This window comes from Aspergillus affinis, assembly GCF_023601865.1.
Source record: "Aspergillus affinis strain CMG 70 chromosome Unknown NODE_32_length_299506_cov_85_929706, whole genome shotgun sequence".
Classification (NCBI taxonomy): domain Eukaryota; kingdom Fungi; phylum Ascomycota; class Eurotiomycetes; order Eurotiales; family Aspergillaceae; genus Aspergillus; species Aspergillus affinis.
Genome location: NW_026515813.1, coordinates 235,926 through 259,255, shown reverse-complemented (window position 1 = coordinate 259,255; position 23,330 = coordinate 235,926). Strand labels below are relative to the sequence as shown.

Genomic DNA, 23,330 nt, shown 5'->3' with positions numbered 1-23,330 from the left:
TGACTTGAGCAACTGGAGCAACTTGACACCATCACCATAATCATAAATGATGTGGAGTCCGAGATTCCTCCGTCTAGCTTGAACTTTGACGGCCTGATTCCGATTCCCATAACGCATCCTGCTTCGTCTCCAGTAGGGGGGGGGACGGACAAGAAAGACAGGGAGAAAAATAAAATAAAACAGGAAAAACCAACAAAAATTTAAAAACACAACGCTAGGAACTCTCATGCATACCGTGTACAATACATAGAGTCATAACTAGACCGGGGCCCCTTTCTCCCATGTAACGACATCCTCGACGGGATTCAATCACAAACCTACCTACCTTGGAGCGTGGGGGGAAGGGGGGAAATATAATCCACGACGAATCCATTCCCCCGGAAATATTTTTCTGCACGACCCAACCAACTTAGAATCGATATCCGAGCCACGATGCTTTGATTCCTTCATGCAGGACTACTGGACTACCTGCCTACTAGTACCTAGACTACGGACTAGCTACATCCTCGGGTAGGTTTAGCCTTTAGTTGTCTGGTCTGGCTTCGGCTTCTCGTTTTCATCCGAGAATTACTGCAGATTGCCAGATATGTCTCTTCTTTGGGGCCGGGTTTTTCTTGGGGGGAAACAGGGGTTATTCCATATTAACCGCCATGTCTTTTATTTCTCATTATCTCTTTTGATTTCAAAGAGAATGTTTTCCGTGAGCGCTCTAATTGGTAGATCTGCAGATTGGATTCCAATTGACATAATTCATTTCACAGCCTATCCGTTACTTTATTTAATTTAATTTTTGTTTCCGCCCCTTGCATTTATTTCTGTTCCATTCCATCCTAACTCAAAGCGGAAGGACAGGACACGGTTATATCTGAATACTAGATAGGCATGTGTCCTGTTCAAGTAGGAGTAAGCCCTATTTAATATAATATAATATTACCTATCTAAATACATAAACCACATAAACCAAACTATTCGATAAGCGAGCGGGACAGGAATCTCACTGCTGACTTGCGCACTGCCAATATAACATACAATGTAACGTTGAGATAAACAAGAGAAAAAAAAAAAAGATAAAAAACAGGGATCGCATGTGTCAATGAATCGTGCCTAAAGGTGCCAAGAGAAATAATGTCGTACAGGTCCATGCAAGTGAATATTTCAAAGGCACCAATAAGAGGGGATAGATGGAGGGGAAGGACAGATATGTCTGGAAAGAGGTAGCCTAGACGATGGTAGATAATCCCTTTCTGTAATGAATACCAAGGATATGTGCTAGATAGACTAGGGTAGTGCTCCTTGCAAATGAGAAAATTCAGGAACAAGATACGGTGAGAAGATCGGGCAGAGAATATTGTAGACCCCTGCAATGGATGAGAAACCCGGGAACGTGGGAACGTGCATAGAAAGATAAAGCGCATGGGAAACGTAAGAAATACTCGTGAAAACGTAATATCAGAAGGACGGGAAGATACCCGCATTAGTAGTTGTGTGCATTATAGGTCGATGCACGGTGGTGGTACATGCTGCCGGCGTACTCCGAGTTGGTGTCTTGGTAGCCTGCTGCGCGACGGTCCTCTTCGGGAAGGAGCTCTTTGACTTCCCAGGTATTGGGCTTGATGCCGACGGAGAATTCAAGGTCCTCTTTTGTAATGTAATCCCAGAACTAGAAGAGCGCGTTAGTCTGGCAATCTGAAGAGGGAAATGTAGATGAGAGCATACCTTGTAGACCATCATGACAGCGAGAAGATTACAGAAGGTGGCAAAGAACAGACCATCCAAGTAATGCTGGACGTTGTCGCAAATGGTGTCGCCGAATGCGTAGAGAATCACCTGGCCGCAGATGAAGACAAGCAGACCGAAACAAATATGACCCAGCGGCCAGCGGTCTTCAAGGGTGTTCACCACCAGCAGGAGTTGCATCACGAGGTACACGGCAATGCAGATTGCGTTCAAGATGTACAGAACCACAAACATACCGACGGTGTTGGTGGGACTAAGGCCTCCCCAGGACTTGAAAGTCAAGAGGGACACCAGGAACGAGACTGCGAACATGATCGTGGATGTCAATCGAATCAGCCACACGGACAATGTGGTTCCATCTTCGTATAGCTGGAACCCCACAAAGCCGTTGACGAGTAAAGACGTGCATAGGGCCGAGGACAACCCGTTCTGAACGGCGACGAAATATGGGAAAGGACCGCTTCTCGGCGGCACAACACCAGCGTCGATCACCAGAGAACACACAGTCAGCAGCATGTAGATGTAAAAAAACGTGATGATTTCCTTGCGGCCTACGTAAAAGATTTGATTGGTCAGTATCGTTTCTCTCTTTTTACTATCCGAGCAAGGGTCAGTTTCATTGTCTCGCGAAGGCACGTACCAACAGCAGTGAATTTAGACCGAATATGTAGGATCATAATCACCGTCATGCCGAGCGCGATGATATGAAGGAAGGAAGCTGCGCCCTCGAAGATAATCGTGTTGGCCAGTTCGATATTGCGCGCATAACAGTTGGGGATGATGCCGGTGTCGCCAGATATGGAGGACGCCGGGCCCACTAAAGAGCACAGCGGGAGTGCCGCTTTGGCGCAAATCGTGTCAAAATCACCGAAGCCCATCCTGTCGATTTATTGCGGACGACAAGTCGGAGTCTTGATGACTGTTTGGGTCGTTGCAGGTTATATCGGAGAGAAAGCGGACCCAGCACCGTCTCCACAACGACGGATGGAGATTGGGTCGGTCGAGTCAGGTAGAGCCCCGTGCTGCTCAGTTGCTCCCAGAATACAACGAGCGACTCGAGTCTGATCGATGCAGTTGAAAGAATGTCGAAAGGCAAAAGCGAGCGTAGTAGGTTGCGACAGCGAGTGGACGACTGACAGCGCGTGGCGACAAACGTCGGACGAGGGGTTTTCGCACGTTCCCTGAGCCTGAGGCTTCTAGACTCGAGATCACGGGGAACGCTAGGTCCGTATCGGGCCAGGCCTATTCCTGATGCTATTCTGGGACTAGCGCATCTCCCCAGAAACGGTGTGCGGCTAAACCCAGTTGGGAAGGATGTTTATATGCCGGACACTAGACCGGGCCGGGTTAGGCGGGTGACGTTGTGCCTGTGAGATCAGCAGGACGGGATTCGCTTTAATAATAATATATCAGTAACTATTATGATTTAATAGTGGTCTCGCAATATCCATGCATGCTTTCATGGATATACGCTTTCCTCAAGGTCCCTAGGCCCAGGAGGTGAAGAAGGCTTCGTACAGACAAGCATTGTCATGCAAGTATGGCAGCACGCTGTGACGACCTGAGCGCGGAGCGTTGCCCTGCGCCAGGGTGTTTGCAACATTTGCACCGTTTAATCTGTTTGTCCCACAAATAGTGGGTTTGTTTACTGCCTCATGCAGTAAATTGCTGTTCTTTCCTTCTTCTTCTTCCTTCCTTCAACCTAGTGTCTCGTAAATAACCTGCAATAAGAATCATTCTTTATATCTGAGGTTGTCACACACGCCAGCTAAAAGTCCGAAAACACCCCTCTTCGGCTTAGATAGAATATCTACGGAGTACTCCGTACACTGTAGTTAGTGGTCATCCGTAGCGCGTGCATACTCCGTTCCTCGTGCCTTATCCCGCGGTCCGCATTCCGGACTGTCATCGCAAGGCGGTATTGTTCCTACTAGTGAGGAACGCTGCACTAGTCTGGATGCCGTACGAATACTTGTCTCCAGGGCCCACCTCTTCCGATTGAGTCCGGCGCCCACATGATTGACGGCAGGCCTAAAAGTCAAAAATCCCGGGCTCCGACCAACTCGGGCAAAACCGAGCCTGACAACGCTGGCTCGCCAGGATCGAGCTAGCAGGCCAACCCGGTCATTTTGGTGTTATGGCTTTTGGGTGTTCATTATTGACCAGGGTTGAAGGGGTTTGGAGAGGGGATCGCCCGTCTCCTGAAGATGGGCGCCTTTCATGATAAAACGGAGAGTTAGGAAAAGAGAAGGAAATTTATTCACGTTGTTGGGTAATCCATACATCCGAGGTTGTCTGATAATACTGCACCATAGTTGTAGGGCACTTTTGCTAACCATCTTTTTTTTCGGGTTATCCTACTTTCCAAGAGGCCTTTTCCTCTGTGTACGGAGTACGTACTTTGCAGTCAGTGCTCTTGAAGACACCTAAAGTTATTGTGCGCCCTAGCATAGCCAACAGACGGGGATTGCTCGACGAGTCCGGAGCCGATTCGTACGATCAGTAATCCTTCTGCCCTGAAGATAAACTTTCCGAATTTTCCAGTAACCGCGATTCTAAGTTCATGTCGAAACGGTAATGCGCCGAAACGTTCCTTGATATGGCACCATTCAAGTGGACACGTCGCACCATGGCATGGTAGTTGGTGCGCTCTACAACCGAATCCGCTCCGCGGCCAGACATACCGTACAAGTACTATTCTACTCCGAAGTACCATTTTAATTGAGTTTAGTAGGACTCCATCACATTCCTTAGCGCCGTGACGCGCCTTGGTCTGTTTAGCGTCTTACGTATGCGATATCAAGATTCAAGAACCCACGGAGACTTTAGTTCAAAAGCCCGCTAGTGTGTCTCTGGGGAAGAGAAACTGGAATCATCGAGTTTATACTACGGGGTATCGAGTCAGGAAGACAAAGAAAATCACAAGGGTTTCTATGTATTTGGAATCAACATTTACTGCGTGCGCTATGGTTGACTACTAGGTACCTACTCCGTACCGACCAACTGACTAAGTAGCAGTAGCCAGTAACTTATTACCCGAATCCCTAAGCGTTGGGGCCATACTATCTGGTCCGCAGAAGGCTGCAATATAAGGCAATACTATTAATATAGAGACCGCCTGAACATACCAGGGTTTGTACCAGAAACAACCAATGAGGAATTTCCATTCTGAGGAATTTTCATATCTTCCCATCTTTTTCCATCGCTTGTTAGTTGTTACAGGGTTCCATACATCCAGGGCCAGAACCAATCACCCGCAGTAGCAGTTCAGGACCTTACATTAGCTCTTCAGAACACTCACTCGACTATCTCGGTCCCGAGACGATTGAATAAATTCCGAACTGAAAAATAATAAAAGCAAATAAAATCAAATCGAAGTGACGTTACATGTTGGCGCGCAAGGCAATGGGCTCAAACCCCCCGGTTCCCATTTGTTGGTCCCCGCCTGTGTCAAAGCGGACATTCGTTCTCCGACTCCAACCAACGAAGCTAAAGACAAAGGGTTCCGGACAAATTCCGCCAATGCCTTGATTAAGTGGATGCCACTGAATCGCGTTTTTATCTACGAGCCCATCCCAGGAACGATCAAGATTGGTGATGCTAGCCAACGGATCGGACAACGTCGGCGTCCTTTCCCCAACCTTGTGCGCCATGCCAGTTACATCGGCAGTGGCTACCTCACTCCTACCTAGCCTGCCGTTCCCCCGATTTGTTTGCGTTTTAAACTCGTTCACTTCGATCGGTTGACTACTTCGGCAGGTATATCAGCTGTACCTAACATTCTGACCCGGTATTAAACACGTCCATGGCATCACCTATTTCCCTCCTGCATGAAGATCCCAGTTAGCGCCACGTGTAGGTCAAAAAGCATCAACGGCTGCGAGGGACCGCGTCGATCTCCCATTGACCCGATCAATCCTGTATTATTGACAATGGTGGTGGGACACTCCCTCCTTCCCACCGATGTTCCTTCAGCTTTAGCACCCGCGGCATTTAATTTTTTATTTTATTTTAATGTTTTGTATTTTCCTTTTTTCCCGCTTCCCTTGTCTCGACCGTTGTGGTTCCAGTGACGCTCAATGACGCCGGACCCCCAATGTCTACAGGGGTCAAAGACAGAGATGAAGAAAGGGTTCGTCGACCGTTGCCGTGATTTTTATTTCGGTTTTTCTTTTGCCTTTTTTTTTTATTCTCTATACAACTCGGAACAAAATCGGAAAATTAATTTGTCAAATTAAAAAAAAAAAAAAAAAAAAAAAAAAAAAAAAAAAAAAGAATCGTCTGAAATTTCCCACCTCCCCTGTCTCTAACCTTGCTGTTGCTGCAACCGGCTTGTGATGGGCCCCAAACCCTGGTGCTCCCAACTGGCAAACACCCTTCTGTAACAGCCCGCCATGAGTACATACATATATCAATCATTCTTCCCCTCGACCTCATCTGGCTCGTGTATTGGCTCTCTGCCTGCGCATTTATTTCCATACATACTTCTGGTCTCTCCAAACAAACTTTAGTCTTCGGCCGATTTTGAATCTTCATTTGGACCGAACTTAATTTTATTCCCACCTGCCGCTGCGCTCCCTTGGTTCCTTCAAACGTCTTTGATGTTTCTTATTTTATCCTACTTTAATCTCTTGCCGGAACTATTCAATTTCACTAAAGCGTTTGCGCGCCTCTATAACGGTGACAATGTGCAACTATTTCAAAAATTACTACATCTACAGCACATGCCGCGAGCCCAGCACACATTTCATCCGCACCTCTATAGACGGATCTAAAGATGGGCGATGCGGCGAAAGCCCGCACGACCGATTCATCGTTGTCGTTGGAAAATGTCGCCTATGTCGCTAGGGTGGCATCAACGGCATTGTCCCCATTTCGAATTCCTTTCTGCAGTGGAGAGGAAGATCCTTTTCCGCGGCATGGGCCGACTACTGTCACCCAATCTCCAACCAAAGCCAACAGTGTATGGTGATATCATCACCTTGACGGCCTTATTAACGAATTCGGAACGATTACCTGGACGATGATTCCCAACGAAAGTCGACTTGTGGGCTTTGCTCTGGTTTCTATACTTTTTTTTTCTTTGTGTTGATCTTTGAATTATACTTCGGATGTTGGATATTGGACGGCTGGCTTTTCTTTTTCCTTCTTCCGAACACAAGCTGGCCCCTCTTGATCATTTCTTTTTCTATTCTTGGCTGTCTTATTTTCATTAAATTCTTTATTTTATTTGGTTCTTTGATTTCTTTCGCTTATTTTGAATCTTGTTTCTCTTCTCTTCTTTTTCTATCTGTATTTTCTATTCTCTTCGGCATTTGCGTTTTAGTTTTTTATTCCTTCCCCACATACCATTGCATTCCGAGCAAAAGTGGACATAAAGCCAGCATCTCTTTTCCCTGCGGAATGGGGGTTACGCACGGAGTACAGACGGCGTTGGCTCGGGCATTCAACAAAATAGATCGGATTTTTACTTTCCCCTCCTAGAACCCTCGAGTACCTTATGTTTCGATATGAAACTACGTTTGAGAAAAGAAGAAGAGGGGAACCACCAGTCCCGTTTGTATCCGGAACTCCCGAAGATAGCAGCAGCATCACATGTCGGACGCTTCTTCACGAAAGAAAGAAATGGGCCCAGCTGGTCCTGAAGACATGTCTAGGTGATTTGACTGACAGAGGGCATGAAAAAGATTGGGTGGGGACGAGGGAGGGGGGGGGGACAGTAGTTGCAGTACGGATACAGGCGAAATAAAAAATAATGATAATACCTAACAATGAGAATAAAAAAAAAATCCAAAAGCACGCCTTGACCCTTTGTACAGCGGACCATGCGCTGATGATGGGAAGGCCCGAAGGCTTAGTGAGTAGGTTGAACAAGGTGAGGTTGTTATCTAGTTACCTACCGGAGGGACTGAAAAGAAGGTGGTTTGAAAGGCCGTTGACGCAATGGCCTGCAGGCCCGTTGCCTACCAAGAACCTCTCGTGCTGCATCTATGGAGGCCCAGATGAAGTCTGTGCTCTTCCGCTCTAGAGCGACCGACCGAAAGATGGAATTTTTATTATCTTCTACACTACTGAGAAAGGAGGATAATTCATTAGTGAACTTCCGCAGTAGTTTGGCCCTTGGACAAAAGGCCGGAGCGTTGTTTAGCACCGGAGAACCGTGAGGGTCTCCCGAAATTCCAAAGCGATTAGGGCCTAAAAAGGTCATTTTTAGTCCTTTTGGTTACTCATGGTTTAATTATCGGATCCCTGACTTTCCCTTGGCTCGTTTTTGTTTATTGGTTTATCTTTTTATTTTTAATTGTTTTCTTAGTTTGCTGCGCGCTGTCCGTTCCCGCTTTTTGTCTGTCCATCTTTCGTTGCCTTTTTTTTCTCTCCCGGCTTTTTTCTTTTTTATTCTTCTACCCGCTCTTTTCATTTAAATCGTATTTTCTTCATTGGTTGTCGGATCTGGATTTGCGTTGATCGTGTCAGATTTTTCTTTTAGACTTTCCTGGGTGCTTGGATCAATTGGTCAATAGGGTTTCTGTCTTATCGCCTTACCCGTCGCTCTATTTACGTAGAAATAGAATCTACCCACGGTGGATAAGTGTGTCGGACTATCGGCGTAAGAATAGTATGTCTCTAGCTAGGTATGCGCGTGTCTTCGTACTCATACGAGATCCAATGAATTCCTACTATGTTCATAAGTCATAAGTACCAAGCATGTAGTTAGCCGGGGCCCCTCTTTTATCTCTCCTCCCCGGAATTAAACGAAGACCTTTACCCCCCAGCAACAAAAAAAAGAACCGCCCCGTCTAGATCCATCCGTGAGCTAGGTACTACTACTAACTATGAAATAAGTACGCCCCTACCTAGTTACCTAACCTAGTAGGAGCTATCTAGCCCCTCCCTGGAAAACACACAAAGGGGCCCAGGTGGTGGCTTTGTCGCTAGCCATGACAAACGGTGGCTAATATGCACATCCGTCCGGGATGCATACGGAATCTGTCGAAGGAATTAATTCCGGACTGGAGTCCATTCGACGCTAACGAGTCAAGAACAGGAGCTAAGTCGCTGGAGTGGGTGGTGACTGGTGATGGTATGAGTGGACATTGGCCCGTCGAAACGGCAAAACGGGGAGAAGACAGTCTGAGAGCCTGAGAGGGAGGTATGATGATGGCTTTGATGAGAGGGGAGGAAGGGGAAGGGAAAGGGAGGGGGGCCGTCCGTTTCCGAGTGGAGATCGAGTTTGGCGTTTTTGTGGATGGGTTTTATTTCCTTTATTTTAGTTTTTTTAATTTGTTTATTCTTTTATTCATTTCTCTCTCTCTTCCTTCAAACGGGGCGGAGTATGCACAGTACTAAACAATCGTGATTGATGTTCCGACAGGAGGATATTCTGCGTAAGTCATATTGAAATCAGGAAATTCAATGTTTGTCTTCTATCTTATCAGGTTTTTTTTTTTTTTTTTTTTTTTTTTTTTTTATATTCTAATATTCCCTGCTCGTCACCCACGCTGCAACAAAAAACTTTACCAAATGCCGTGCGAATTCTCATTGCTCGAAGAGTGATCATTTTGAGGCCCCTGTGCTACAAATTAGAAGCCATCGTAACTCTGGATAAAGCAGCTTTTATTGATTCCCATCCTAATTTTAATCCCCTTTTTTTTTCTTTTCTTTTTTCTTTCTATTCCTTTTTGCTTTTTGTTCTAATTTCCCCTGCTTTTCTTTTTATCTGGTCCCACCCACTCTCGGGCCGAATCTGCATGTCTGGGCTGCAGGACAGGAGTTTAATATTGTCTGTCGGTCCACTATGCTGCTTGTGCTCGCTTCCCAGGTGGGTAGTAGGTCCAACTTGTATTCAACATCCAGTCACATGTCACCATCTACAACGGAGTACCCGTACTCCGTTGTATGGAGTGATCAGTGACCGTTTAATGACCCACCTCCCAGTTCCCCATATACTCGGTGGTTACAGCAACTATTGAGTAAATAGATTAATCCTGCCATCGTTTAGAAATACCCACAGGACAGGCTCTCATAGAAAACAATATATAATATATTGAAAAAAATCGTTGATGCCGAGAACATCATGTTGTTCGACTGGAGTCACTTGCAGCGGTGGTGGGGAGGGGGTGGTGGTTTAATCTCCATCCCCCCTGGTTCAACGTCCTACCGAGTTCACATTGTTAATTAGTTACACCATACGCAACGGTTTTTTTTATTGCTTATTTATTATTCTTCATTTTAGCAAGGAAAGAGGGGTTAAGTCAACCATGGTTACGAAGCTACACTTATCTACCTTATCCGCTCAGCAATACGTCTGTGCCATGGATCGAGTCCGGAGAAGCGGACCAAAACGTCACGATCAACCCATGGTTGATGATAGACACGTCAAGGGGCGGGAATGGCGTTTTTTACCCTCTCTTGCTCCCCCACCCTCCGGCGTATTCTTTCTTTGTTCCTTTTTTTGGGCGGGGGTGGTTTCATGATTATCGTTATTACCTATGCTTGGGCTTAATGTTGGCTACTATACATAGTTACATGCTTTCCTAACTTCCTGAATTGGTAGGTTTCCGTGTTGCATGATAGGATAGGTAGATGTTGATCAAGACCACCACCATTCTCCATAAAATAAATTGATCATCTGAAGCGAAGGAAGACAGAACACTGGATAATATCATATCTATTGTCAAAGCACATATGGGAAGGAAGACAAGGAATGGGCAAACCATTGCCTATTTAAGTAACTAGATACTACTTTACTAAGTAGTTTATTGTCGATCCTTCCCCCCTCTCTATCACCTTGGTAGTCCTTGTTGGGTTCGTAACCCTACGAAGTAAACGCAGATATCAGGTAGGAACATGCTGTTGTAGTCAGGTATGAAATCATTACAGGGACCGGGGGAATAACGGCGAATATGCATTGGCCGTTACTTTTATTCCCCGAGTTTGAACCTTCTTTTTTTTCATCACGCCCACCCTGGTAGAATGGGATTAAGGATTGGAATCCTGGAGGATCGAGAGCCTGGTAGGCTTGATGTATGTGTACTATTCGCTGTACGTTTTATGTATGTACGTATGTATGTAATTATATGCTCTTTTCTAGATAAAGTATACCTACCTATCGGTGTATGGAGTTCTTGTACTCCGCAAATAGTAGAAAGTAATGCGTCCAATCAACTTCCCCATCCCTGTCATCATCGACATTCCCCAACAAATAAAGCAAACGCAAGACTTAAACTGACTCGATTCGAGACGCGTCTCGAGACCTCGCCACTGCAATTTATCGATTCGTCTGTCCTGGTCCAATGTGATGCAAATCCCAACATGACGCAGCCACTCAGCGACCAGAACCGGGATATGGGCGCGCGCGCACGACGCCCTCGAAAAGGCAGTGAGGGACGTCTCGAGTCAGTGCCATGGAAAGTCATCTACACGGTATTTGAATCCTTCCGCGGGCTAAACTAGGTACATACGCTGGCTTTGGGATTGTCGCAGATTGAAACATTTCGCAATAAATAATCAACTCATCAACTAATTAACTAGCTAGCCGTGAGAGTGCCGAGGAAGGTGATAATCGGATGGGGTCTATAGATGTTCTGTTATTATTCGATGCGTTTTTTGGGACATCGGGATCCTTTTCGGGCGGGGAATTTGTCCTGATTGCATCGGGTTGCATGATATGATGGGTTGTCGATCCGGGCCAGGAGCCTATGGTGTGGGCACGTCAATCAAATCAATCAGCCACGCTGATGGCGGGTGAGATATGATGCAAGAATGATGAAATGTTGATCGGCGGGTATAGATCTGGGATCTGGGTGTTTGCTAGCCTTGCGACACTTTGAACACGCGGTTGAATTGTGTCTACACTACATAGCCACCTCTACTGTATACAGGCTGTGAGACTGGTGATGGCTATACTCAGGTCTCGGTTTCTACCCAGGTAAAAAAGATCGTCCATTACCCGTCTCGGCTGAAAGTGAGCGTCTATTTTGGTTGGCCGGAACGGCCGCTTTGCGTACTCTCGCATGTCCGTCGGTTAGATGAAACGCATGGTCTATCCCGGCGGATGCATACGTAGCTCTTGGCCGGGAGGTGGAGGCAAGTTCTTTGTTTCTTTGTGCAGATATCTCGGCATTAGTGGGGAATAGAACGGATTCTCCTAGATGGTAGAATTTGCCTAGTCAGGGAAAGTCCTGATGTTGTTGGCCAGGATTTGGACATGACGTGGCCTGATTGGAGGGGAAATAATAGGCATGTAGCGAAATCGGGTCCCAGGGGGGACTTCCATGGGAAGACCAGGTATCTACCTACCGTACCTTAGGCGTCGTCGGGCTTGCAGGATAGGTAAAGAGGTAACTCATCTCCGGGGACCATACTAGATCGGATTATGCCGAAATGAACTAATCCCGTTCTTGGTTCTATTTTTTTTTTTCTTTCGAATCTTACATTGTGCGCTTCTATCTGTCGGTTATCGACCTGTTCGAACCCTAATTGAAGGGTCCTGCTGCATCTCACATAAGCCGGGCAGTTCACGATGCAAGTACTCAAGTCTGAGAGCATATGGAGTGAAGATCAACAACACCAAGCTATGTAAGCATGTAGTACGTACAAAACGTACCTTGGTAGGCTCAAACCACCACTTAATCAAATCGAAATCAATTTAATCAATTTAATCAAACCAAACCACGGTACTCTAGAGCAAGGATCCTCCGGCGTCACCGATTACACGTATAGTACATACATTAGTAGGTAGTAGGTAGAAGCGCAGCACCAAAAACAAAACAAACCAAGATAAAATGAATAAAAACCGCAGAACCAATAGAATGACCGCAAAATAATAAACGAACAACCCCTCCAGACCGAATCCTCATATGAAATGCAAATGAAATGCACCTGCAACGAGTGTTTCCCCCCACTCCCGACCTGTCAAAATGCAGGTTAAATTAATTGGAGCCACTCGCAACTTCGGCCCGGCCAATCGCGGCCCCTGCAAACCCCCCTTGGACGCACGGATCAAGCGGGCTAAGGTAGTTTCTCCCTAGTTATCTGTACAGACTGGGCATTTCAATTTCTTTTAATTGACCCTCTTAGCTAGGTTGGCAGGGATAGTGAATAATATAGATGGCTTCCGTCGGTATATGGCACGTGCCGCACTGACAGTCAGTCTAATGCGCTACTAACTAATGCTGCTCACCACGCTTAGTGTACAGTACATACATACACCATCCTGGCTGGCTCGTCGCGTCTCGTCTAGCCTGCATTGTGCAAGTCCCGACTTACTTATTTTAGTACTCCGTGCATATAGTACACTGTGTATGTTGGCCCTTCGACTAACTACTACTAGGTAATCTAGACCCAGGGACCTGCACGTGCAGGGGCTTTGGCCTAAACAAGGCAATGTGGGTATGTATGTACTGTACTTTGGGTAGAAGATCTGGACCCCGAACTCCCCCCTCCCCTCCCCTCTTTCGTTGACTTTACCCCGTATGGATATACATGCTTGTCTAGGTAGGGCACATACCGAGTCCCGAGAGAGGGAACCGTGGTGACGGCCTAAGCAAGGATTATTTAGATCGGCGTTCTGACGGCCAAACGACGGGAGGGTCATAGTGTTCCGTCGGCTCGAAGTAGGATGTGATTGAGTGATAGATGGTGGTGTTTGGATGAGATTGTTTCAAGGCATGATGGGGTGGGGTGGTTTCCATTGGCGGGATTAGACGATCGGTTGTTTGCTTGGTTCTGACTCTGTTGTTGATTGCGTTATTATATTGGTTGCCGTACTCTGTATTCCTTGCTTGTTTGGCCTGCTGTCGTCGATTTGGAATTCCTGAAACATCGTTGGGGAGGTGTTCTTGGTGAGAATAACCTCGGGTATATTCCTTGGAAGGGTCTCTTTGACGGAAATTTTTCCGTTTATCTACCTACGGAGTAGCTCGAGGCTCGGTTGTGTTTCTTTGTTGGTCGCATATTCAATGTCCGTGTTTACTGCCCGAGGCCTTCATTTCCATCTCCGGTATTTGGAATTCTTCCCATTCTAGTATACAATTAATGGAATAAACGATTAACGACAACTTTCTGAAATACCCCACGTACTGACTATATTACATACATACCAGGATAGTTCTGTGTACCCTACCACTTCCAATCCCATTGACATCGGCTCCAACAGAACTAGAGTATCGAGCAAACCCAAAAACAATCAAAAAAAAAAAACAATCAAGCCTCCTCGCTCTTCCGCATCCCAGGCATGAACCTGGCCGACGGCAGCGCCGCCGAAGACGCCGTGCTCGTCGTCAAGCGACTAAACGCCGGGCTGGGCGGCACGCCCGGGCTGGCGATGACAGGACGTGGCGGCACGCGAACAGGGTCCCTCATGCGCTCATGCGGCAGGGCATACGCAGAGACCGGCATTGTTACCGTCACATTGTGATTCAAGTCCCGGCTAGTGTTCAGGGGGTTCGTGGGCGTTGGTCCATGCGGATCGGCGTGGAAGTCGCGCGTCATGACGTTCATCCAGCCGCGGTCGCTGCTGCCGCCTCCGCCCGCGCTTTTCTTCTTGAGTCCTAACTCCTTGTCCAGCGAGGAGAGGTGGTGGTGATGCTGTTGGTGGTAGCCAGGTGCTACCTTGCGATGTGATTGCGAATGAGAATGAGCTGGTGAGCTGGTCTGTCGTCGACCGCCTCCACTTCCTCTACCGCCGGTGGTGTCTTTCTCCGTCGTTCGAGTCGTTCGAGTCGTCCGAGTTGTTGTGGCCCGTGAAGCGCTCCGATCCGTTGCTCTGGAGCGGAGTCCACGTTCGATATCGTCGGACGGGAGATTTCGGAGAGAAGCGGCCTTCCTACTTGGATGAGGAAGAAAAGAACTGAGCGTGATGACAGGCCCGCGTTTCAGGCGCAGCACAATGTAAATGACGAGGAGGACGATCAACGTGACCCCTGCTGTTTGTGTTGGAAATGATGTTGGACGTGAGCAAGGATCATTGGCTTAGAAGACACTGGGGTCGAAATTCGGGTTTTGACTTGATCTGATCATTTGATTGATTTCTTTGATGGGGGGAGGATTGGATGGGATGGGATGGAATGGTCTCTTGTGGAGACCCTCTTGCCTTTCCCAGCACGGAAGGGCGGGAGGTTTGGAGGAAGAGCAAAGAAAGGATCATCTTACCAATTAAACCAAGGATAAGACCGACTTTACCCGCTGAGGAGAGAGAGTTGGATTGCGAGGCGTCGGAGCGGAAATGAAGGTTGGAGAGTTGTTGGTTCGGTTGGGTCATGATCGTTCTAGGCTAAGGCATGGTTTCGTCACGATCTTCCTCTTTGTTTAAATTAATTCGAATATAATCGGGGGGGGATAATAAATCAGAGTCGGCAATTAAACAGTAAACACTAGAATTAAGGCAATATAATGAGTGTAGAAAGGTGGGTGTGGTCAATTAGTTTTTGAGGGTATTTCCAAGGAGCGTGTATAAAGTTAGGTATATGCCATATGGCAATAAAAGAAGGATTTTTTTGGGGGGAGAAACGACCCGCCGCCAGGTTCTCCCAGGCATTTTCCCTGTTATTATATTATCATAGCACTGAGGCACCGACAGACTGCGGAGTTCTTACTCAGGCAACCGGTAGTAAGGACCGACGAGGAGAACCAATGCGAGGCCTTTCGATTCCACCTGTCATGTCAGAAACTTCTAAATTCAGCATGTCAGGAGGTCCCCTGAAACATCGAAAAGCATGGGAAAGCTCCGTGCCTTCCGTTTAACCTTATCCGCGACAATCTACCATAAACGCCGGGTCTGCCGCTTTTTTGATCCATCGCATTGCTAAGGCCCACGCATTACCCGACTAGTGCTGCATGTCGACGTTGTGAAACGACGACGCCGAACTGGTTGACTGGCACCGTTGGTCTCTCGTTCGCGCTAAGCAGAATTTTTCGCCTTGTTGATTGACATATGTCTTGTCAAATCATCAATCCATTACGTGTTAGATTTGCACTATCGTTCGCGTACATACTCACGCGATTTATGGGAGGGATTGTGTGCAGTTAGGCCAAACCTTGGTGATGATCGGCCACTCCCCTCTCATAATGAACGGAGTTATTATAATGTAATATGATATGGAGCACGTCGGTCCGTTGATGTCCCTGGAGGGATAGTGAATTTGAAACTGCAAAATTCTGGTCAAAATGGCAGGTCCTAGCAGTGGACACCTCAGTGGATCCAATCCCTTACCCCGGGTTTCATTTAGATATTTCCGACTTTGACGGTGACTGGTAGTGGTCAGTGATAGACATGGATATGTCGCCGGCTGACAGCAGTTCTTCCTTCTTCTTGCTAAGAACGCCTTCTGAAACGTGGTTGGGGCCGTAAATGCAAACAGGGAGCTTGGAAACGACGGCTCTCGGAGGACAGTTTGGTCCGGCTTCAGGGATCATTCTGCATATGCTATATCATCTTAGCGGTGAACACTGTTTTCTGACTTTCTAACTAGATGTCAGGCGTTTCATTGTGTTGAATAATTTGATTCTCTTGGGGAAGCCCATCCGGTTTTATCTACATAGTGCGTCTATGTCCTGACTAGTCATAATTTGTGATCAAGCATCGACCGAACAAAGAAACACAATCCAGCAATCACGTCAATTCATTTTCAAAGACTTTAATGGCAGTCACAAAGAAATTTACGTCCACTCACAACCATTAATCTTTCCGAGTTCGTGGCTCGCGGACCATACAGTATAGCTGCAAAGTTTGTAAGTAGAGAGCTTTGCAAAAGAGTTCGGGTATCGTTCTCCACTTACCATGCAAGCATCATCCCCATCTCGGCATTCCATTACCCGCTTCATTTCGAATCCCATTTTCTCATAGATTGGCACGTTAGGCTCGTTCCGAGAACTCTCCAGATACGACTTCACGCCCTCACGATCAGCCTGCTCGGTCACTTTCTCGAACAATTTCCTTCCAATTCCGCCGCCCTGGGCATCGGGCTTGACCGCCACAATGTTGCAGAAATAATATCCCTTGGGGTCGTCCCATATCGCGCTCTGAGCTTCTGCCTGACGTTCCTTCCAGATCCAGTATCGTCTCGAGATTAGACCACCGCGGCCCCAGTGGACCAAGTTGTTCATGAACTGGCGGAAAAAGAGCACCCACCCTTGGTACCAACTATACCAGCTTTCCGGTTCAGAAGACGCATGGGGCGGCAACCAACACGAGACACCCACAATACGCGAAGAACCGGTGTTCGCACTATTTTGATCAGTGGGATCCACTACCTCTCCATTCACACGAGCATCAGTCTCCTTAGCGACATGGAACAGGGCATTGTTGATGCCCCACAGGCAGCGGGCAGCGAGAGAGTCGTGATTTCGTTGTTTGTTGAACTAGATTCGTCTCAGCCACATGGCATTCATAAGCGTAGATCGAGTTACGTTCGATCGACGCCATGAGATGGCCGATCATGTTAGCATGGTGCTTGTAAGCGATCGCTTATCGAGTCATGGCCTCGCTTAGGGACTAGGTCCCGCCCACGCGGAGAGCATTCTGCATCAAAGCGGAAGGTCGAGTCGAGCCCGTCGACGGAGCCCGGAAGGTGATGGATGTGACTTACGTTGGGGGCATCAAATACCCACTCAAAATAGGGGTCTTCGGCAAATGCTTGCTGGATGACCTCGATCGCTCCGGGAATATCTGCCTCCGTAAGGGGAACCACTTCGATGGCCATTTTGTTGGGGCTTAAACTTCAAACAAGGCAAGGGGATTCAACAGCGTGGTCTAGTCCAAACACTTCGGAGATAAGATACTAAGTCGAAGATGAAGATGAAACTTGAGAAGCTCCACCGGAGAGAATGGAGATGATGGATGTATGAGAAAATGCTTCGTCTGGGGATGCTGCTGCTTTAACCCGTTTCAACCCGTGACCGCCACGTGATGCCTGGTTTTCCTTAGGCAACAGAAACCTCTGTTACCTTTGTCTTTTCAATGTAACACATCTTCCTGATTTAATCAAAACCTCTGTTGGTCTATTTCCGTCCTCAAGAGGGCAGGCACCAGAGCGGAGATTATGCTTCTACTACCTATCTCAGGTGCACTCAAAGTTTATCTGCAAAGCACTCGGGGGCAAATCTAATCCGATGAGCGAGGACTGAATTTACTAAATCACGTTCCCGGCCTAGTGATTCTAGTCTATAGATGGACAATGCGCTTTTCACTTGAGGTTTTCGGAGCTTGAACATTTGATGGACTCATTCAGTTATTCTAGGGCATCCAACTATCACACGTTCCGTTCCTTCACGTGAATTCAACCCATCAATCTGACTGCCATATTCGGTTTGGAAATTGAAATCCGCTGAACGGATCAGATTTAGCTCATTTTGTCTGAGACTAGTTGCCAGAACAAGTCGCATTGGCATCGCTCAGGGCTGTGAGGAATGCATCAAAGTTCGAGAAAGCCTGCGGGAAGGCCTCAAGAGCCGCTTTGACGTCATCGGCATCAGCATCGCAGTCCCTCTTGAGGGTTACCTCCACGACCTAGAAACATGGTGGATCAGTCTCCAGCTAGATACACAAGTTTGAACTATATGAATAGTTGAAAGGAATAGTTACCTCGATGATATGAGGATGGAGTACGATAGTGCTCCCGAACTGCTCGATCTTGCTCTGGAAGCTGGCTTCACATAGCACCTTGGGGTCCTCAATGTTGTGGAACAGATCCGAGAGCCGGTGAGCGAACTTGAGATTATTATTGTTCGTGTCAGCTGTCGGTCTTGCATTCACGTTGAATTGAGAACAGAGGACTTACGCCTTCCGAAGCCTCGGCAAGTGCAGAGCATTCTCCTGCCTGAAAGACAACCATTTCATTAGTTTCCACACAGGTTTTTGGTGTTCAGGTGACATAGTGTGTTTCATACACTGTTTTGAGACTCGATCTTCAAGGCATCCTCGATTTTCACAGGATCCACCAACTTCACCGCTTCTGCGATCATAGCTTCGCCCAGATTGTCCGAGTCAAAGGTACCCGACTGCAGGCCGTAGTTCCATTCTCCGAGGATATCATAGTCTTCTTTGATGCCTTCTGTGGCCGATGTATCAAAGGCCAGGCAGGCGGTTGCAAATGCGGACGTGAAGAGGATCTGAGTGAACTTCATTATGGTAGCTATAATAGTAGTTATTGCAATGAGATATGGAGATAAGATGAGTGTGATATTGTCTCAAAGACCGACGCAAGGCCTCATTTATAGAGGCCCCATGGCGCTTTATCCAGAGATCTACAAGTAAAGTACTTTCTACCTGAAATGTGCTATGCAAGGGAAAAAGAGACTATTGAATGTGATGGTTCTGCTGCTCTGCTTACAGACCATCTACTTCTTTCTCAATGGTCGAACTAATCTCCACAGCACACAAAATCAATAGATGACTCCAGGAACACTGCATACATCAACATACGTACATCAGCTGAAAGATCAAGTACATACATACTCCGCAATTTTAAAAGACCTCGATTGACTAGCTGCATCTCAGTTGAACATAAGGATACTAAAATGGAGGTCTACAAGAACCTCTTCTCCGAGAAGTAAAATATCACATTAAGCGCATTAAGTCAAAGTTAAATACTAGGTTTTCCCAATGTTTTTCTTGGAGACTATTTGTTCGCCTAGGCGTGATATGGTCGGTGTCAATTATCACTTCGTGTCGTAGAGCTGAAACTACAAGGTTCATTGAGCTGATCAGCCAACCTCTTACTGTACATACTCTTGAGACTTGGAGATCTGGTGACCTTGAATATAAGTAAAGAAAATAAGGCTGTACTGATCTACAGTCTGTAGATCGCTCGGTTCAGCTCGGATCAATAGTCCGGTTTAGTTACCTCTTGTCCTTCTACATCAGCTGAAATACCCTGATCAGCTGGCTCAAAGAAAATTTACCCCATTCTTGCAGCGGTCATATAGTCTCTAGTTCATTGTCATATATAGATAATTTTTTTGGCTCTCAAGAGAAATTACAACGGGGTTAATAAAGAACCGTAATTAGAAGACTGAACTGGGACCAGACTACTCTATATTCGAATATTAGTAGTCTAGTTTCAAATAATAAATATATACCCGAGTCTTAGACAGGTGACTTCATCACACTTCTTATTTACACCACTCAACGTACCTTGTTTACTCAAAACAATATTTTGACCCCTAAACTGTTCATGAGCCTATTTCACCAAACTCTCTAACATCCACATATCCTCGATATTTTCATCAAACATAGTTTAATATCCTAAAAATATAAGGAAACATAGTTCCCCGATAAACAACAGGAAAAAAGATGTCGTGTTCTGATGAGGCGATCGCCAATGAAGTAATCATTAAATCCATAGTTAGTTATATCCTCGGCATCTTCGGCTCCACAACATCGAACTTCGAATCTTACCGAGAAGCTGTCATTCTCGCGCATATATCAATCAACATTCATAGGCATATTTCCCATACTCTAAACCAGTTCCCTCTTCTCATTCATCAAGTCCCCAACCGCATCTTGACAGACAGAACCCACGCCTACGATCAGACTAACCCCGCCCGTTGAAAATGCCCGCCATCTACAGTATCGTGAAGCTGGTTCCTCAGCCCGATAGATTCGACCAGGTGTGTACACACTTTCTCATGCCCTCCGTCTTTTCTCTATGTGCTCAGGGCTCGAGAAGTTAATTGTCACATACAGGTCGTCGAAGCCTTCAAGACTCTGGTCCAGTACATCGAGACTCAGGAGTCAGGCACCCAGATCTACTTTGCCGTGCAGCCTAGCGGATCGAAGGAGCTGGTTTTTGTTGAGAAGTGAGTGTCTGGCTCTTTGGATTATGTCTCCGTGTGGTGAATATATGGCTGATCATATGAGAAATAGATATAAGGATGAAGAGAGCCTGAAGGCTCACGCTTCGTCGCCTGCGTTCAAACAATTCTCTAAGGCGATTGGAGGTGCTTTGGCACAGAAACCGGAGATCAAGCCTGCCGGGCTGATTGGTGGATTCGAGGGACGGACGAAATTGTAGATTCTGTTCGATCTTCGGAGAAACGCGAAAGGAAAAGATGGTATGGATACGGGGATGCTGTGTATAGTGAACTTGATCTGGATATAGATGTGGTATAATATCGACATTATATATGCTTTCATTCTATAGCTTCCTTCAAATCCCATGATATATCTCATAGCTTCCCCTGGGGCTCCGGCCTCGCCAGCCTCAGCAAACTGTCCTGGTAACTCGTCGCCAGCAACCTCCCATCCGGACTCCACAGCCAACTCTCATGAATGGCCCGATTCTCGCCAGAGCGTGGCGTCCAGCCCTCCTGTACAAACCATTTCTTCGTTGTCTCCCCACTCTCTTGGCTCTCTGCTGCCTCCCAATCCAACATCCGCAGCGCATCCCCATGTTCGTGGAAAACAACCATGATGGTCAAGCTCGCCATAGCCACCCATTGGGTATGGCCGAGGGCACGCGGAATCAGCAGCAGCGAATTCCGATCACTCGCATACATATGCGCACAGGCGTAGAGATTATCATATACCGCCGACTGTTCTCGGCTTCGCATTTCCTCCCTACTGATGACCACCCCCTGTTCCTCCGGCTGGCCTTTAAGCGAGTAGAGATGCAGCTGGCGATACTTCTCGGGATTCTGCTTCACCTCCAGCGAGCTATTGTAGCCCTGCATATCGACCTTGCGGACGTCCAGCCCGGGGAATTCAGACTCCGTGATGTTTCCGTTCTTCACGAGCTCGATCCACCAGTCCACGTCGACGCTGGGACTGACGGGTTGCTCGTCCGGCCGTTTGGCGGCAAGGATGTGTCGGTATCGCTCCTGCGCGGATGTGGGCTGGTGGCTAAACGTCGGGCCTCTCTCGTCTCGCTTGAACGAGCAGAGACAGGAGAAGCAGATTGCGCCGTCCTGTCTCACATCGATGGCTCGCGAGCAGTACATCTTGCCGTCGCGGAGGTGGCGCACTGTGTATATGTACGGAACGTCTAGTCGGCCGGGGAGTATGAATGTCCCTGTTACATCCTGAGTATGGGGTTAGTCAACTGACGGACTGCCTTCTGGCTTTCATGGTTTAATTATAGCGTAGCATACATGAATCAGAAACCCCTTGTCCACTGTCTTGGAGGCGGCAAAGGCCGACTGCGCGAAGACGTGTCCTCCGAATGCTGAATCGCGCTCAGCCGGAGGATAGGGAACAGATAGCGACTGGAATCGCTCGACTTTCTCGGGGTGCTCTGCCGTGGTTTCGGGGCTGTCGAGCTGTCGCAGGGCCATTAGCCCCACGAAATCGCGTGAAGTGCGTAGTTTTTGCTTGTCATTCTTAGGCGCCATGGTTGGTTAATCGCTATTGTTGTCAACGGGACCGGTGTCCAATGTATAGTACTATAGAAATACGTAGGTAGTGTTCGCGGGTTTTTTGCCGGGGCGCGGAAAATGCGGAGATCCTGGATGAGAGAGATATTGTAATCGGATGTGTGGTAACAGAGGACTTTGATATCCCATGGGTAGATGATTAGCGAACAGGTCAGATTGAAATGCAGGGATGCTTAGTCGATGCAGCGAGGTTCAGTTCGGGTGATGTTCCTAGTTATAGCCGACATGAGAGGGGGAAATCGACCTCGGTTCATTGACCGGATGCGTGGCGGCAAGTCCCTAGTTAGCGGTCCTTATGTCTTATGTCAATCCCATTGAAAGGGTACGCTATAATTGATCTACGCTGGTCTAGCAGAGACTTGCGTTTCACCGTCCATGAGAATCTCAATGTCCAGAGGATCCAGATGATCGTGATCACGTGCCCGGAAGGGATTCCTCGCGCCGCTGCAAAATTTGGAGAGCGCAAACAATTCCCGAAAAGAAAAAGAACAGTATATATGTGCGCCTGCGATGCTGGTATGATAGTACAAAATGACGGCTCCCGTGCCCAAAGAATACAATGAATAATACATCATCCATGTCCCAACCGAAAAGGACCACTCCTAGCGAGACCTCTCAAGACTCTCCCACGTTTCAATCTCATCTCATAATCATCGCTTTTGTTCCCCTAGATAGATTCGGAGATGTTGCGGGCGTTGTTCCACTTGATATGGCCCTCCACGTCCTTGATGTTCTCGAGTTTGTCGCCCAGCTTCACCACCGAGAATCGAATCATCCGAGGATCGAGACCGAGGGTTCTTCGGACAGCGGTCTGAATGGGGCCCGAGGCGTCGAAGCGCATGACGAAGTGGTGGCCTTCGGTGTATCTGGCCTGATGTTTCGTGGTAGGCCTGGGTAGTCGGAAAGTGCCCCAGTTGTTGTAGCCGCGGATTACGCCGCCGGATCGGAGGACCTGAACACCAGCATTACGGGCAATGCTATACACATCGTCAGTTTTCCATCAGTTTCCGCATTCATTTGTCAATGATGATTGTCGTGATCCGTGCAACGAAGGAAATCGCTCGATCGATCGGGGGTAGAGGATAATCATAACACGTACTCTCGGACCTCATTGAGACTGCCCGGACGGACCTAATCGAGGGGGGTTAGTACGGCACATCAGACCACCGGACATGAAAGACAAGATCACATACAATAGCAATCAATTCGTAGAGCATCGGGGG

At 47.4% G+C, this 23,330-nt stretch overlaps 6 protein-coding genes across 6 annotated transcripts; 1 reads left to right on the top strand and 5 right to left on the bottom strand.

The window, feature by feature from the left end:
- Window positions 1-1,474: 1,474 nt before the first annotated feature.
- Window positions 1,475-2,615, bottom strand: KD926_006337 (chitin synthase export chaperone; the record flags this gene model as incomplete). The annotated part of the gene is made up of 3 exons (XM_053099321.1): window positions 1,475-1,660; window positions 1,717-2,288; window positions 2,378-2,615. The coding sequence occupies 3 exons, from the start codon at window positions 2,613-2,615 to the stop codon at window positions 1,475-1,477; spliced, it is 996 nt and encodes a 331-aa protein (XP_052956981.1).
- Window positions 2,616-13,941: 11,326 nt separating this feature from the next.
- KD926_006336 (GNAT family N-acetyltransferase) lies at window positions 13,942-17,438 on the bottom strand (the record flags this gene model as incomplete). The annotated part of the gene is made up of 5 exons (XM_053099320.1): window positions 13,942-14,663; window positions 14,890-15,005; window positions 15,333-15,391; window positions 16,516-17,097; window positions 17,325-17,438. The coding sequence occupies 5 exons, from the start codon at window positions 17,436-17,438 to the stop codon at window positions 13,942-13,944; spliced, it is 1,593 nt and encodes a 530-aa protein (XP_052956980.1).
- A 659-nt stretch (window positions 17,439-18,097) lies between these two features.
- On the bottom strand, window positions 18,098-18,861 carry KD926_006335 (uncharacterized protein; the record flags this gene model as incomplete). The annotated part of the gene is made up of 4 exons (XM_053099319.1): window positions 18,098-18,244; window positions 18,320-18,445; window positions 18,516-18,554; window positions 18,625-18,861. 4 exons carry the CDS (start codon window positions 18,859-18,861, stop codon window positions 18,098-18,100), a joined length of 549 nt encoding a protein of 182 aa, XP_052956979.1.
- A 1,428-nt stretch (window positions 18,862-20,289) lies between these two features.
- Window positions 20,290-20,750, top strand: KD926_006334 (putative quinol monooxygenase; the record flags this gene model as incomplete). The annotated part of the gene is made up of 3 exons (XM_053099318.1): window positions 20,290-20,346; window positions 20,423-20,535; window positions 20,603-20,750. The coding sequence occupies 3 exons, from the start codon at window positions 20,290-20,292 to the stop codon at window positions 20,748-20,750; spliced, it is 318 nt and encodes a 105-aa protein (XP_052956978.1).
- Window positions 20,751-20,904: 154 nt separating this feature from the next.
- KD926_006333 (acyl-CoA thioesterase) lies at window positions 20,905-22,065 on the bottom strand (the record flags this gene model as incomplete). Its single annotated transcript, XM_053099317.1, has 2 exons — window positions 20,905-21,756; window positions 21,826-22,065. The coding sequence occupies 2 exons, from the start codon at window positions 22,063-22,065 to the stop codon at window positions 20,905-20,907; spliced, it is 1,092 nt and encodes a 363-aa protein (XP_052956977.1).
- Window positions 22,066-22,774: 709 nt separating this feature from the next.
- On the bottom strand, window positions 22,775-23,324 carry KD926_006332 (mitochondrial 37S ribosomal protein bS6m; the record flags this gene model as incomplete). The annotated part of the gene is made up of 3 exons (XM_053099316.1): window positions 22,775-23,084; window positions 23,207-23,238; window positions 23,301-23,324. 3 exons carry the CDS (start codon window positions 23,322-23,324, stop codon window positions 22,775-22,777), a joined length of 366 nt encoding a protein of 121 aa, XP_052956976.1.
- Between the last annotated feature and the right edge of the window lie 6 nt (window positions 23,325-23,330).